Source organism: Pongo abelii, chromosome 5 (genome assembly GCF_028885655.2).
Source record: "Pongo abelii isolate AG06213 chromosome 5, NHGRI_mPonAbe1-v2.0_pri, whole genome shotgun sequence".
Taxonomy (NCBI): domain Eukaryota; kingdom Metazoa; phylum Chordata; class Mammalia; order Primates; family Hominidae; genus Pongo; species Pongo abelii.
Window position 1 is genome coordinate 86,255,639 of NC_071990.2, and position 16,793 is coordinate 86,272,431.

The following is a 16,793-nucleotide window of genomic DNA, read 5'->3' on the forward strand; positions in this document are numbered from 1 at the left end:
ATAAGGATCAAGGAAAGCAAAATGTGCATTAATACTGACAAATCACAAACAAAATAACGTAAGCCAAGTTTTCAGCCACTATATTCTTCAGAGCACTAGATAGGTTATCTTCTCCTGTTCTTCCCGACCTGTGTGTGCATTTACTATTCAAGAATCTTAAGTACCAACGAGGGTTTTATAATGCAATAAATCTGTTTTGCTGGAAAACATCTGCAGCTAATAGTAAACCATTATTTAAAATGATAGTAGACCTGGAGGGAATATCAAACAAATTCTAAAAATAAAAAACACAGTAACAATTTTTTTTAAGTTTAGTTATGTTTATACAGAAGATCAGACAACACTGAAGAGGCAGAGCTGGAAGACAGATCAGAAAAAGTAAACATATACCACCAAAAAGTAGCAAAAATGAAGACAGAAAATATGGAGGAAGGCTTAAGAGATATGGAAAACAGAATGATAATTAAATCTGTATTCCAGAAGGAGATAAGAGAGGGAATAGAGAGAAGGCAATATCTAAAGAACAATAGCTGAGAATTTTTCAAAACTGGTAAACTGAAGTAGACTGTTAAAGTAACAGCCCCCAGTGATCATGCTTCTCTACAGCCACACTCTTGTACAGTCCCCTCCCAAATCAACTCTGGGCTTGGCTACATGACTTGCTTTGGGACAAATGTAAGGCAAAATGTTCAACAGAGTCCTGGAAAGTTGTGTGTTGGGCTAAGCCCTCTTAGAATGCTGGTACCATGAGAGCCCAGAATTGCTTGCTGAAGACACATGGCCCAGCCAACCAGAAACATACACAGTCAGACATGTGAATGAGGCCACCTTTGGCCATATTCCAATTCAAGAAGCTCTAAGACTGCAGCCCAAGTGAGACTAGAAGTACAATGCAGCTAAGCCAAGTCCAAATTGCTGACCCACAGAATCATGAGCAAATAAGAGAGTCGTTTGAAACCATTCACTTTTGGAGTGGTTTGTAACACAACAATGTTTAAGTGATTTGTACCTAAAAGTAGGGTGTTGCCATAACATAAACCTAAAATACATGGTATTAGCTTTGGAAGCTAGAGGTAGGTGGAGGCTGGAAAAATGGCAGGAGTCTGCAGTAAAACTTGGAAAAAAATGACAAGCTGTTAGTCAAGTCAGAAAGCAATGAGGTAGCTGTTCTTGGAAATGGAAAACTTACATCACATGGAATGTATTCTTTGACCACAATGTAATTAAACTAGGATCAATAACAACAATAAAGGAACAATCTGAAAATTCAAGAATGTTTGTAAACTTAAAAAAAAAATTATAAATAACCCAGAGGTCAAAGAGGGAATAATAATAAAAAATTCTGAACTGAATAACAAAAATACCACATATTGAAATTTACAAGCCAGTGTTAAAACAGATTTAAAGAAAAATGTATACATTTTAATGCTTATATTAGAAAAGAAAGACTAAGTTAAGCATTAGTTCCACCACAGGAAGTTAAAACTATAATACAAACAAAAGCCCAAAGAAATACAAAGAATTTTTCAAAATAACAGAAATAAAGGGAATTTTAAAAGTCTGACAGAAAAACTCAACAAAGCCAAAAGATAAAATAGCAGAATCTTTTCAAGATTGATCAAATTAAAAAAAAAAAAGAAAAAGAAGACGTAAACAATGTCAAGAGTAAACAGACATAGCTACAGACATCAGGAACAATGAAAAGACAAAATTATTGACAACTTCACACCAATAACCTCACAAACTTAGATAAAGTACAAAATTTGTCAAAAAATATAACCTATTGAAACTGACTCATGAAGTAATAAACCTGGAGAATTTTATAATTGTTAAAGAAATTAAATTGGTTATAAAAAGTCTTCCTACAAAGAAAACTGGAGGCCTAGATGATTTTACCAACTCTATCAAATATTTATAAAAAGTCTACCAAAAATAAAAAATGCTAATAAAACTGATACCAAAACCTAACAAGGACAGAATAAGAAAGAAAAATTATAGGCTATTTCTACCCATAAACATGAATGTAAACTTCCTTAATCTTTTTTTTTTTTTTTTTTGGAGACAGAGTCTTGCCCTGTCCCCCAGGCTGAAGTGCAGTGGTGCGATCTTGGCTCACTGCAACTTCCACCTCCCAGGTTCAAGCGACTCTCCTGCCTCGGCCTCCCGAGTAGCTAGGATTACAGGCACCCACCACCACACCTGGCTAATTTTTGTATTTTCAGTAGAGGCAGGGTTTCACCAAGGTGGCCAGGCTGGTCTCGAACTCCTGACCTCAAGTGATCCATCCACCTTGGCCTCCCGAAGTGCTGGGATTACAGGTGTGAGCCACCACACCTGGCAACTTCCTTAATCTTATAAAGGTTATCTATTAATGCAAAAAGAGCTACACTATACTATTCGATGGTGAAACAATTAAACAATTTCCTTTGTATATAGCAGTCCTAGTCAGGAATAAAACAAAACTGCAATCATTTGGGACAACTGTGTCAATATAAAAGAATTACCAGATATTACTAAAACTAATGTTAAGTCTAGCAAGATGACTAAATAAAAATTTTCTATCTATATATACAATAAAGTTATAAAATGAAAATATTAATAATATTAAAGATACTATTCAGAGTATTAACAAAAATAAAGATAGAGGTCCTCTGAGCTCCCATAGCTCCCCATGCTGGGCACTACACCTTGGCACTAAACAGCTTCTTGAGGACAAGGAATTTATCCTTATATTCCCAGTGCCTAGCACTCAATCGTAGGCATGTAATAAAATGTTTGTTTAATGACTGGATAAAATAGTTTACAAGCCATGAAAATTAGGTAATGCCATCCAATAAACATAAACACAGTATAGCAATTAATTTCTTATTATTGAAAGTTGGTGACATGTAACCTAAGAAAACCACTTTTAAAAATCCCCAAATACAGAAGTGGCATAAGTTTGCAAATATAGTATCCAGAGAAACATTTACCACATTAAAGCAAAGAACCAAGTAATTACACACAATACCCTCTGTATACTGTTCAACTGATTTCCACATAAAGGAAATGTATAGCTCAATCCATTTCATTAACAAAGTATTCATTCTCTCGACAATGAAAAAGTCATCTCAAGTAGGGAAACTTAAAACTTAATATTTCTTTAATGCAATGTGCAGTACCTTCTTGTTGTTTTCTGAAGTAGGGCTGAGAATGGTCAGTTCTGGTCTACTTGGTTTAGGCTTTGGAGATTCACAAGAATTAATGAAATTCATGATAAAAGGTTCCAAATGCTGACCTTTCTGTGGTGATAGATTATTGTAAGAAAATAAAAAATAAAGGTAATTTTTAGTACATAATCCAGCAAAATTTATCAATATTTAAATATGTTTATGATTATCATGTTACAGAACACACATAAATCAGTTATTCACCTCTTTCATTAGTTTTCCAGGAACAGATTTTATAATTTTCCCTGCAATTAAAAGTAAAACATCATTTTAGGAAGGCATAAAACTCTTCATAATTGCTCACATGAATACTTAACCAGGTAATTTTAAATACGAAATAGCCAAGTTAAAACTGTAAAAAGTATTTATGATTGACCATTTCACACTCCATGGAAATTTTCAATAAATATGGTATTCTGAAATATTTATAGATACAATATTTGGGATTTACTTTAAAAAAATCCAGTGAGGTAAGTGGTGGGAGAAGGGATGGAACAAGCCAAGGGTTGATAACAAAGTTGAGTAAGAAGTTTATTACATAATTTTGTCTACTTTTGTGAAAATTTCCATAAGAAATATTTTCAAAGGATTTTCAGTAACAGTGAATATATAATGGTATCTAAAGATATGCAAAGGCCAGTCAAAAAAAAGTTTTAAGACCTGCCTCAATATTTAAAACTATTTCAGTAGTTTATATTCTGAATTTTAGATTAAGAATTTCTATTCTAAATCCTATGTTTGCCAAAATTACTTCTTGATCTCCAGTTTCCCTTATTGTAAAACATCAAACATCTTGAGATTAGTTCTCCAGCATTTAGAAATGACTTAAAAATGAATCAAAATTGATAAGTACAACTTAAACTGCTTTCTGAACGAATCAGAAAAAAAGTAGATTTATGGCAATAGAAGGGGACATTAATAATAACGAATAAAAATACTGTTTTGTGACAGGCAAACCACCCAACCTTCCCACTTGGCTATTTCTGGTATTTCTCGTTCTCATAACACCCCCTCCTTAGAATGTTCCCAAGTTCCTTAAATTATATGGTTTCATCCTATGCTTTTCTGTCTTCTATGTGTTCTTACTGAGCCAAATTATTTGCTCAATCTGATTTCAAATAAAATTCAAATCTCTAATCCCTGCCTGTCTCCTGGACTCTCCCGCTTTATAAAACTTCAACTGGATTCTATAAACTCAGTAAGTTCAAAACTGCTCTTAATGTATCCCCTATTCCAACAAGTAACGCATTCATCCCGTTATTTAAACAGAAACTTGGATCATCCTTGATCATTTCTTCTTCAATCAAACCTAGTCAGTAACCAGGAATACCCAATCTCCTAAACGCCATATATAACCAAATATTTTGTCCTCACTTTTTTCCCCCAATAAAAAGATACACACACACTAAATATTTTGACTCAAATAAATGTATTGATTTGGGTGTGGGTGTGTGTATAGACAGAAGCCAAATGTCCACTTGCATTATTTAACTCACTGATTTAGTTCCACATACATTACTTCAGATTACATCATATAAAATATATTTAGAGGCTAGGCAGGGTGGCTTCACGCCTGTAAGCCCAGCAATTTGGGAAGCTAAGGTAGGAGGATCAATTGAGGAGAAGAGTTCAAGACCAGCAACACAGCGAGATCCCATCTCTACAGATATTTAAAAATTAGCCAGGTGTGCTGGTGTGTACCTGTAGTCTTAGCTACTTTGGGAGGCTGAGGCAGGAAGGATCACTTGAGCCCAGGATTTGAGGCTGCAGTAAACTATGATTGTGCCGGCTGGGCGCAGTGGCTCATGCCTGTAATCCCAGCACTTTGGGAGGCTGAGGCAGGCGGATCATGAGGTCAGGAGTTTGAGACCAGCCTGACCAACATGGTGAAACCCCGTCTCTACTAAAAATACAAAAATTAGCCGGGCGTGGTGGTGCACGCCTGTTATCCCAGCTACTCAGGAGGCCAAGGCAGGAGAATCGCTTGAACCTGGGAGATGGAGGTTGCAGTGAACTGACATCGTGCCACTGAACTCCAGCTGGGTGACAGAGCAAGACTCCGTCTCAAAAAAAAAAAAAAAAAAAAAACCTATGATTGTGCCACTGCACTCCAGCCTGGGCAACAGTGTGAGACTCTGTCTCTAAAAACCATAATGAATACAAATGAATAAAAAATAAAATATATTTAGAAATATTGCTTTTATACAGTAGTAGTAGTAGTAGTAGTAGTAATAGTAGCAGTAGAGATGTAGTCTCACTCTGTCGCCCAGGCTGGAGTGCAGTGGCATGATCTTGGCTCCCTCCACTTGCCAGTTTGAAGCAATTCTCCTGCCTAGGCCACCCAAGTAGCTGGGATTATAGGTGCACACCACCACGCCCAGCTAATTTTTGTAATTTTAGTAGAGACAAGGATTCACCATGTTGGCCAGGCTGATCTTGAACTCCTGACCTCAAGTGATCCACCCACCTCAGCCTCCTAAAATGTTGGGATTACAGGTGTGAGCCACTGCACCTAGTCAATGCTATATTATTTTTTAACTTTTTTTTTTTTTTTTAGATGGAGTTTTGCTCTGTTGCCCAGGCTGGAGTGCAGTGGTGTGATCTCGGCTTACCGTAACCTCCACTTCCCAGGTTCAAGCAATTCTCCTGCTTCAGCCTCTTGAGTAGCTGGGACTACAGGCGCCCACCACCATGCCCAGCTAATTTTGTGTTTTTAGTAGAGACAGGGTTTCACCATGTTGCTCACGCTGGTCTTGAACTTCTAAGTTCAAGTGATCCATCTGCCTCAGCCTCCCAAAGTGCTGGGACTACAGGTGTGAGCCACCACGCCCAACGATTTTTTAACAATTTTATTCAAACTTTTCCAGCTTATATTAGTTTGGTCTGTTTTGATGTTTATGTAAAAAGAATCAGACTGTATATATTCTTTCATGTTTTGTTTCTTTCATTCAACATTTTTAAAAGTTCATCCACATTGTTGCTAGTAGCCTCATGATATGGGTTTTCAACGTTATGACTTTACCACAGTTTATCTGTCCATTCAATTGCTGATGAACATTTGTGCTGTTTCTAGTTTGGGCTATACAAAGAATTCTACTATGAACGTTCTTAAACATGGATAGATTCTCCAAAGTATATATCTGAGAGAGGAACTGCTGGGTCCTTCAGTTTTTATACCAAACAATTTTTCCAAGTAGTTCTTCAATTTATAGTCCTAGTAACAGTGTGTAAGAGTTCGTGTTGCTTTACATCTGCACCGATACTTAGCACTTAGTATAATCAGACTTTAAAAACTTTGGTGAATGCGGTGTTTCCCAAACATGATTCTAATTTGAGTTTCCCTATTAATGAAATTAGGCACCTTTCCATATATTTATTGACCATCTGATTTCCTCTTTTGTGAAGTGTTTTTTCTTTTGTTTTTAGAGAAAGGGTCTCACTCTGTCACTCAGGCTGGAGCGCAGTGGTGTGCTCATAGCTCACTGTAACCTCGAACTTTCTGGGCTCAAGTGATCCTCCCGCCTCAGCTTCTGGAACAGCCAGGATTACACATGCACACCACCATATCCAGCTAATTTTTTGTTGTTTTTTTTTGTAGAGACAGAGTCTCACTTACGTTGCCCAGGTTGGTGAAATTATTTTTCTTCTGTCCATTTTTCTACTGTATTGTCTTCTAACTGAATTTGCAATATTTGCAGATATTTTCTCCCATTGTACAGGTTAAATAGTTGCAAAACATACAGGTAAAATATCCATAAATATCTCCTCCCATTCTACTGGTTGTCTCTTCACTCTGCTGCTTGTTTCCTTTGCTGTGTAGAAGCCTTTTATTAGGTTGGTGCAAAAGTGAGATTTTTGCTGTTTAAAAGAAAAAAAAAAAAGGCAAAAGCCGCAATTACTTTTGCACCAACCTAATAGTTTAATCTAGCCCCATTTGTCTATTTTTGTTTTGTTGCCTATGCTTTTGAAGTCTTAGCCATAAGATCTTTGCCTAAAGTCGAGAAGCATCCTCCCCACATTTTCTTCTAGTAGTTTTATAATTTGGGGTCTTACATTTAAGTCTTTAATCCACTTTGAGTTTGACTTTTTTATTATGTGATTGATAGTGGTCTAGTTTCATTCTTCTGCATATGGATATCCAGTTTTCCCAGTACTATTTATTGAAAAGGGTATCCATTCCCCCATGTAGGTTCTTGACACCTCTGTCAAATTTAGTTGACTATAAGTATATGGATTTATCTCTGCTATCTTCTAATACCTTTACAGGTTTCTATATAGGACTCTAGTCTACTTAAATGTGGCTACTTCGTAAGAGTTCAAATGTATACCCAATGTCCCAGTAGCATTTCTTGAAAAGCTGACTCCTTCCCCATTCTGCAGAGCCATGCTCACAAATCAAGTGTCCACAGACATATAGATCGGTTTGGGGATCTCTGTTCTGTTCCATGGGTCTACTGATTTAGTGTTATAAGTCAAGACATATGATAGAGCTCTCCAACCTTGTTCTTCTAAAGTGTGTTACCTACTTGGTCCTATGCATGTTTATATAAATTACAGATTCAGTTTCAAGGTATACACACATATACAACCTGTTGATTTGGATTGGGACTGTATTATAGCTAGAAATCAACTTGGGGATAAATTTACATCTTTACAATATTGCGGTTTCTAAACAATGAATACGATTTCTATTTTCTTGGGTCTTCCTTAATATCTCTCAATAAAAGTTTACAATTTTCTCTATAATGGTCATGCATACACATACTCTACTAGGTGTATTCCCAGATACTGATTCTAAGTACCTTTAGTATCATCCTTTAAACTGCTGCCAGAGTTGGATTTCTGAAACCTAAATCTGATTAGGTTTCATTGTTTAAAATCTATCAGTGTCTCTTTCCCCCTGCTTAGATGATCAAGTCCAAATTCCTTATCATGACACATTTGGCCATAACTTATCTTTCTAGTCTCACTCTCTTGCATGTACTCTACCTTCAAGATACTCCAAACATTACCAGCTGATTCCCTCTTTCATGCCTCTTGTACATGCCAGTCCCTCCAACTGGAATGATCTCCTTATCTCCTGCTGATTTCTATTAATCTTTCAAGATTAGACAAATGATACCTTCCTAAGAAAGGCTTCCCTGTTTCTCTAAGAAGAACCAGCCATCCCTTTCTTTCAGCTGGATCTTCAAAGATGGGTAATAAGGAAGAGCATTTGAAGTAGAAGAGTATAAACAAAGGCACTGGAGCAAAAGAATATAGGGGATTCAATTTTGCTAAAGTATGAAAGGAAGTAGTAAGAAATAATACTGGTAAGATATATTGGTATCAAAGCACACAGTGATTTTCAGAGGGTTCCATATTAAACAATGAAGATTTCCTAAGTTAACAAAGACAGAAAAACCAAAGGATTTTAGATATGGTCAAACATGTCCTTTAGGAAGATTAATGTGGCTGTGTTATGTAAGATAAACTGATAAAGAGCAGGAGGAGGATGGGAATCCAGGAGACTAGATAGGAAACTTAGTACAGTTCAAATAAGAGGTAATGAAAACTGAACTAATGAAAGAGTAAAGGGAATGAAGAGGAAGACATGAGTTAGACACCAAATAGGAAAAACTTACAGAATCTGGGAACTAAAAAGATGTGTAAGGCAGGGCATGGTGACTCACACCTGTAATCCCAGCACTTTGGGAGGCTGAGGCAGATGGATCACTTGAACTTAGAAGTTCAAGACCAGCATGAGCAACATGGTGAAACCCCATCTCTACTAAAAATACAAAAATTATCTGGGTGTGGTGGTGCACACCTGTAGTTCTCAGGAGGCTGAGGTGGGAGGAACGCCTGAGCCCAAGAGGCAGAAGTTGCAGTGAGCTGAAATCACGCCACCACACTCCAGCCTGGGTGACAGAGAGACTCCATCTCCAAAAAAAAAAAGATGTGTAGTGAGAGCATGGGAGAGAAAATCCAAGAGGTAATGGTAAAATTTCAAGCATGACTGAAATGACTGTAGTATCATTAACAGAATTACACGTTGGTTCTGAAAAGATGATAGATCAGATGGTGACGTCCAACTGGATATTAGAAAGGTACAACTGAAGGTCAGACTACATTTAGGCAGGCAGATCACGAGGTCAAGAGATCGAGACCATCCTGGCCAACATGGTGAAACCCATCTCTACTAAAAATACAAAAACTAGCTGGGCTAGTTGGTGTGCACCTGTAGTCCCAGCTACTAGAGAAGCTGAGGCAGGAGAATTGCTTGAACCCGGGAGGCGGAGGTTGCAGTGAGCCAAGATGGCGCCACTGCACTCCAGCCTGGGTGACAGCAACAGACCAAGACTCCGTCTCAAAAAAGAAAGAAAGAAAGAAAAAAAAAGAAACATTTACATATAGGTAAAAATTAAAATAATAGGTTCTGTGGAGACTGGCAAGAGGAAAATTGAGGACAGAGCTTAGAAAACACCTATATTTATGTGTATAGAGATAAAGGAGGATTGTGTAGGATGGAAATGTAGTGATAGGACTGAAACAGTTAAGAGAATAATATGCAATAATGAATGCCAAAGGCAAAGAATTTCTAAAGGAAAGAATGCTGCAGAGGAGGTCAAGAAGACTGAGGAGTGAGAAGAGGTCTCTGTTAACAATGAGATCACTGGCCAGGCCTGGTGCTCACTCACGCCTGTAATCTCAGCACTTTGGGAGGCCAAGGCAGATGGATCACCTGAGGTCAGGAGCTCGAGAACAGCCTGGCCAATGTGGTGAAACCCCGTCTCTACTAAAACTACAAAAAATTAGTTGGGTGTCGTGGTGGGCACCTGTAATCCCAGCTACTTGGGAGGCTGAGGCAGGAGAATTGCTTGAACCTGAGAGGTGGAGGCTGCAGTGAGCCAAAATCACACCACTGCACTCCAGCCTGGGTGACAGAGCAAGACTCCATCACAGAAAAAAAAAAAAAATCCAGTCACTGATAACCAGCAGGTGGAACAGTAATTAAGGAACAGTTTTTAAAACAGAATGGAGGCATGCCAGGGGTTTATGTGATGATTCTTTGGAAAATTTCAGACTACCATTTATTTAATTGAATCCTTTGTTATATTTCTATTTTTTATACATGTACTTATAATGTACGTACTATATTAGTGGTTAGACAAAATGATCTATCTGGATTTCTGCTGAACTTGTTGCTATTTAGACAAACTATAATAAATAATTCATCCAAAAGCGACAGCTGAAATTAAGTGCTCAAGTATTACAACACAAAAACACTTTCTGAAACATGATCTTCAGGAAATACTAACTTCAATCTCTAATAATAAAAATATAATAATGTCTTCAGTATCCCAGCAGACTGTGCTTTGACTACAGATTCTATATCTGTCATAATAAAAATTAATATTTTTAAAAAATAGAGCAAATATAAGCTTTCTGACACATCTTAATTTCCTTTACAATAGTACTAGTAGAAATAAGGCAATCTACTAACTGCAAAATGGTTTTACTAATTACAAAGTTACTTTGAAATTAAAGATCAAGAAACTAAATTATTTTTCTAAGTTACTAATGAAAAATTCAAAACAAATTAACAACAATGATATTCAAAGCAGAAATATTTCCACAATCTCATGTGTATATTCCATGCCAGTTTTATAGCCAACAATTAAACCTTAAATAAAATTCATGTACAGAAGTACCATGAAATGAAATTTGCTCAGAATGACAGATTAATCAAGTTAATTAAAAGTTAGTTTATACAAAGTTTACTTAACTAAATTACTACTATAAGTGACCCAAAAATTAGGTTTTAAGGAATATTTATAATGCTTTATAATATAAAATGAGGAAGGGCATGATATAACTTAAAGATGTGGAAAAATGCAACTGTCTTAAACTAAGTTAAATGTTAACAGATCTAGTCTTTTTGAGATATTTAATGAGAAATTTCAAATACCACAGCTATTCATATACTGTATGATGAAAACACTGAATACCATCTCTACTTTTCTTATATTTAAATCTAAGAAAATAAATTTATAAGTACATTGACTAATGTAATTTTCTGTGATGACAAATGGCTAGAAGTGACTGCTTAAATAATCAGAACTCAAAATGGACAGATTAAGGTCAGCATCTGACAATTTATCTCTAAATGCAGAAATAAGGGCCCTTGGAGTTTACCATAGGCTATACTATATATTTTTCTAAATTAATCTGAAAATGCTAATTCTTTTCAGCTTATTATCTTATAATGATTCTTTAAATTGACTTACCAAGATTTACATCTGGTAGTATCTTATCAAGAAATTGTGTTTCCCCACCATTAGGGGAAAGAAAGTCTGCCAGAAGTTGACTATTACTCAGTTCTGGATGCTGCAGAAGTTTCTTGAATGAACAAAAAAAAAAGGGAAAACACAGTTTAGAAATCTAGAGGAGTAATCAAAACTGTATTTTAATTTTTTTAAATTTTAAATCCCCAAAAGCTACTTTATATTTAAAATAATAACAAAGCAACTGCATTTTTAGAGGGAAGAATACAGGATAGTAGGTAAGACCTTGGCCTTTATAGTCAGATATGAATGGGTTCGAATTCTGGCTCTTCCACATGCTAGCTTAGTGACACTAGAAAAGTTCCTAAATTGCCCAAGAGTCAGTTTCCTAACTTATAAAATGAGAATAATGACACTACCTACTTTATAGTATTGTTATATAAAGCATTTAGCACAGTATCTGACACACGGGAAGTAAAACTAAACATTAGCTACTATTATTTCCCAGTTTCTCAACCATAGAAAAAAATGATAGCATGATACAGCTGTCCTGATAAATTTTTAAAAGTCGGCATAAAGGGTTTTGCAGAAAACTAGATGTGCAAATGTGAAATAACTTGAAAAATCTGTTGTCTGTTCTTCCTGCAACACTATTTTCTAATAAGATAACATGGGCTTGGCGCAGTGGCTCATGCCTGTAATCCCAGCACTTTGGGAAGCTGACACAGGTGGATCACCTGAGGTCAGGAGTTCGAGACCAGCCTAGCCAACATGGCAAAACTCCGTCTGTACTAAAAATACAAAAATTAGCCAGGAGTGGTGGTGGGTGCCTGTAATCCCAGCTACTTGGGAGGCCGAGGCTGGAGAATCGGTTGAACTCCGGAGGTGGAAGTTGCAGTGAGCCGAGATCGCGCCATTGCGCTCCAGCCTGGATGACAAGAGCAAAACTCTATCTCCAAAAAAAAAAAAAGACTTTTAAAAGCCAAAATTAACCCAGTCTTATCTAATAGTTTCCTAACTATGAAACAGTTACAAAACTTTATAAGCAGTAACCTACATTAAAAAAACCAGTACGGCTATCTCTAATTTAAATCCATATTACGAGAAAATATTTCTTCCAGAGTGAAGTACTCTAGTTTGTAGAAATAATTAGCTGGTTCAAATAATGAGTTAATAGTATCAACAAAAACATAGCTTTGTGTTTTATCCAAACATCCTTGCAGTAGTTAATTATTATTTCATATTTCAATTTTCACATCACCAAAAATTTATATAGAAGATACCTATATATATATACATATTTTTCAACTTGGAGTTGAAAGCATTCAACAGTTCAGAGATAGGAAATAAAGTGTAAATAATCCTTTACACTGCTGAGTATTTTTAATTTAAAAGTTTTTCTTTTTGGCTAGGAAGCATCCAAATTTAACTGAATCAAAAATTTTTTTAAAATATAAAATTCCATGCCCAAATAAAGTATTTTTTTAACAAATTGAAAGTATTCTCCCTTGTAAGCACTTGATAAAGAAAGATGTTTATTAATCTTGGAGAGCCTGATGTCTCAAGTAACTTTTATGATGACTGTACCATGTATTTAAATAATGTGCCCATACATTTTAACATAATGTAACATGCACACACTGAGAAAAATGGAATTCAACTCCACGTAGCAAATAGTAGAGGTGATCCCAGGAAATTGGAAAAATATCTATGAACCCAAAAGAAAAGGGACTGAGGAATAACACAGGAGAGAAGACTCCAAAGTTCAGAAAAAGCTAAACACAAAAATCAAACAGAAAATAGAACAAACAGTAACAAATATTCTAAGAATACTACCCAGTATTCTTCAAATGCATCTAATCTTTTACACCAAGTTCCTTTTTTTAATGTCCTATACAAAGTTTTAACTAGCCTAAAACTAAGTAAAGATTTTTCTTCCCCTAAGAAAATATCTTGCATTTCATTCAATTTGGAGAGGGGGGTAAGTAATATACTTTTGACAAAAATTCATTCTAAAATTCACAAGGAAAAATGTTTTTTAAATTAAAATCCACATGGACAGGTATTTATAAACCAAACAACATATGTACAAGAGAAAAAGAGACAAATTAGAGAATGCTATGATTAGCAACATTTGGAATTAATACAGTTGATGCTATACCTGTAGATATTCTTGGAACTCTTCCCTCTTTGACTTTAAGAATTCATAATTTTTGGGACCAATGATCCTCTTAGAAGGAAGCTGGGCATCAGGAAATGTACCTGAAATTAGTATATATTATAGTTATTACTGTGTTCTGCTACTATTTTTAAAACCTTAAATTAGGTTTTAAAATTTACTATGGCACATTCAGATTAGCAATACTGCCTTGTATAGATGTGACATTACTCTTTGAAAATCTTCACAAAACCAGAGAGCTTCAAGTCAGAAGTCCAGACCAAAGAACTTGAGTCTACTCATAAACAAAATACTACTCTTGTAACAATCACTGTTAGACATAGATTTTTTAGCTTTCTATCCTAGTAAAACAGCTTCAAAAAATTATTATGAGATTTTTTTGAAATTGGTAAGATTCTATTAGACAAAACCTTACTAAAGAAATAACTAATTTCTCACAGGGAAAAAAGATAGCATTTTGTCAATGCTATATAAATGGCTTAAAATCACAATGTAGGCTGGGTGCAGTGGTTCACACCTGTAATCCCAGCACTTTGAGGCCACAGCGAGCAGATCACTTGAGGTCAGAAGTTCAAGACCAACGTGATAAAATCCCATCTCTACTAAAAATACAAAAAAATTAGCCAGGCGTGGTGGTAAATGCCTGTAATCCCAGCTACTTAGGAGGCTGAGGCAGGAGAATCGCTGGAACCTGGGAGGCGGAGGTTGCTGTGAGTTGAGAGCGTACTGCTGCACTCCAGTCTGGGTGACAGAGCGAGACTCATCTCAAAAAAAAAAAAAAAAAAAAAAAAAAGGCCACCAACATGGTGAAACCCCTATCTCTACTAAAAATACAAAATTAGCTGGGTGTGGTGGCACATGCCTGTAATCCCAGCTACTCGGGAGTCTGAGGCAGGAGAATCACTTGAACCCAGGAGGCAGAGGTTGTGGTGAGCCAAGATCGTGCCACTGCACTCCAGCCTGAGCAACAAGAGGGAAACAAGGAAATGAAGGAAGGAAGGAAACAAGGAAACGAAGGAAGGAAGGAAACAAGGAAACAAAGGAAGAAAGGAAGGAAGGAAACAAGGAAATGAAGGAAGGAAACAAGGGAAGGAAACAAGGAAAGGAAGGAAGGAAGGAAGCATGAATGTGCTTTCTCAGATAGGGCTGGCTTTAGAAATTTTAGCATCAAAAAAGAAAAGTATGGAGATAAATTGTCTTCTCTCAGCCTTAAACAAAAAAAGTAGTTTTCAGAGAAAGAATGAGGATGGTACTGCACCAGATTGGTAAAGAGAAAGATAAAACCATTTGAACACAAGTACAAACTCAAAATCTAGGCAAAAATATGGAGTGGGACCTTGTATTCTTTATCGTCCTATAATAATCATCCTTATCACAGGCTTTGCTCTTACAGCAGGGAAAGGAACGTTCCTTACCCTTCTCAATAAAAACCAACCTGAATTTGGATCAGGGGACACTCTATAGAGCTTTTCTAAAATAAAAAGATTTAGAACACACAAATAAAATTCACCAAGCTAAATACAAAAAAAAAAAAGCTGGAAATTCTTTATAACTATATCCCTGATATTAACCAAAATAAATACATTGATGAGACAGGAAGAACAAAAAAGAGTAAATAGAGAACCCTTTCTAAAATATAGTTTTAAAATAGCTATTTTTAAATTTTGATTTTATTAAAAAAAGCATAAATGTACATTGCAAAAACTTTAAATATACAAATAAAAATAAGAAGATAAACAGTACATTTCCGTTATCAATAAAAGTGTACACAAGCATCAATGTTGTATTTCTTGTATTTCAATTACTTAAAATAAAAAAATTAATCTGGTGTCATAGTTTTAAAGAATGCTAATGCTGAAATGTAATGTTTTATCCAAAAAGAATAACATACCATGAAATTCTGTTAGTTTTGATTCAAGTACATAGAATTCAAGATATCTTCTATAGACAGACCAATGTTCAGGCTCGTGTCCAACTGTAAATTGAGTACACACACACTGAGTAACAAATAATTTCAAAACCCTAAAAGAACACCATATTTAAAACATTAAGAATACAGAGCTGGCTAGACACGGTGGCTCATGCCTATAATCCCAGCACTTTGGGACGCCAAGGTGGGTGGATCATTTGAGGTCAGGAGTTCGAGGCCAGTCTTGCCAACATGGTGAAACCCCGCTTCTACTAAAAATACAAAAAATAGCCAGGTGTGGTGGCGGGTGTCTGTAGTCCCAGCTACTCAGGAGGCTGAGGCAGGAGAATCCCTTGAACCCAAGAGGCAGAGGTTGCAGTGAGCCGAGATTGCGCCATTGCACTCCAGCCTGGGCAACAGAGCGAGACTCTGTCTCAAAAAAAAAAAAAAAAAAAACAATAGAAAGCTGGACATTATTCCACAGTCGTAATTTGTTATTTTTGGCATAACATTATTAACACATTTTATCCCATATTTTAGTTACCTAGAAGTGACTGATAAATTTCATCTATTTATGAAGTTATCTCAAATATACTTTTTCTATAACAGAATCAGAGCTGACAGAAACTTTAAAATATCATGCAATTATGATTATTTTAAAAATATCACCAAAATGATGTATTTCATAAGAGTTTTTTTATTGATTTGGGGTTTCTCAAATATTTACCATATTGTCCTAATTTAATATAGTATAGAGCAGTACTATCCAATAGAACTTTCTGCAGTTACAAAGATGCTCCATGGATCTGCATTAATATAGTAGCTACTAGCCACCTGTTGCCGCTGAGTACTTGAGAGGCAGCTAATGCAACTAAAGAACTGAAATTTTAATACAATTTAATTTGATTTTAATTACCACATGCAGCTAGTGGCTACTAAATTGGGCAGCACACAGTAATGGTTTAAAGAGTAAGTCTGGAATCAGACTGCCTATTCTAATCCCAGTTAACCCTGCCCCCATTTACCATGTGGACTTGAACAAATACCACCACTGTACCTTACAGTGCTTAGATGTAGAATAACAATAATTGTGTCTATCACATAAAATAATCCACATAAAGCACTTCTGTACAGTGCATAGCACAGAGTAAATACCTCATAAATGTTAACTGTTATTGTTAACATCTAACATCAGTCTACCATAGATTTGAGAATGCAGTAGATCAAGC

General features: G+C 35.9%; 1 protein-coding gene across 33 annotated transcripts in view; it reads right to left on the reverse strand.

Annotated features, from left to right (window-relative positions):
• Positions 1–16,793, reverse strand: part of SNX14 (sorting nexin 14) — a 102,297-nt gene that overhangs the window by 11,645 nt on the left and 73,859 nt on the right. For 32 of the 33 annotated variants that reach the window (XM_054556831.2, XM_054556832.2, XM_024247876.3 and 29 more), the window contains 5 exon segments: positions 15,547–15,630; positions 13,638–13,738; positions 11,480–11,591; positions 3,414–3,454; positions 3,162–3,281 (listed from right to left, as the gene is read on the reverse strand). In XM_054556831.2, coding sequence (XP_054412806.1) covers positions 3,162–3,281; positions 3,414–3,454; positions 11,480–11,591; positions 13,638–13,738; positions 15,547–15,630 — 458 coding nt within the window. 33 annotated transcript variants of the gene reach the window in all.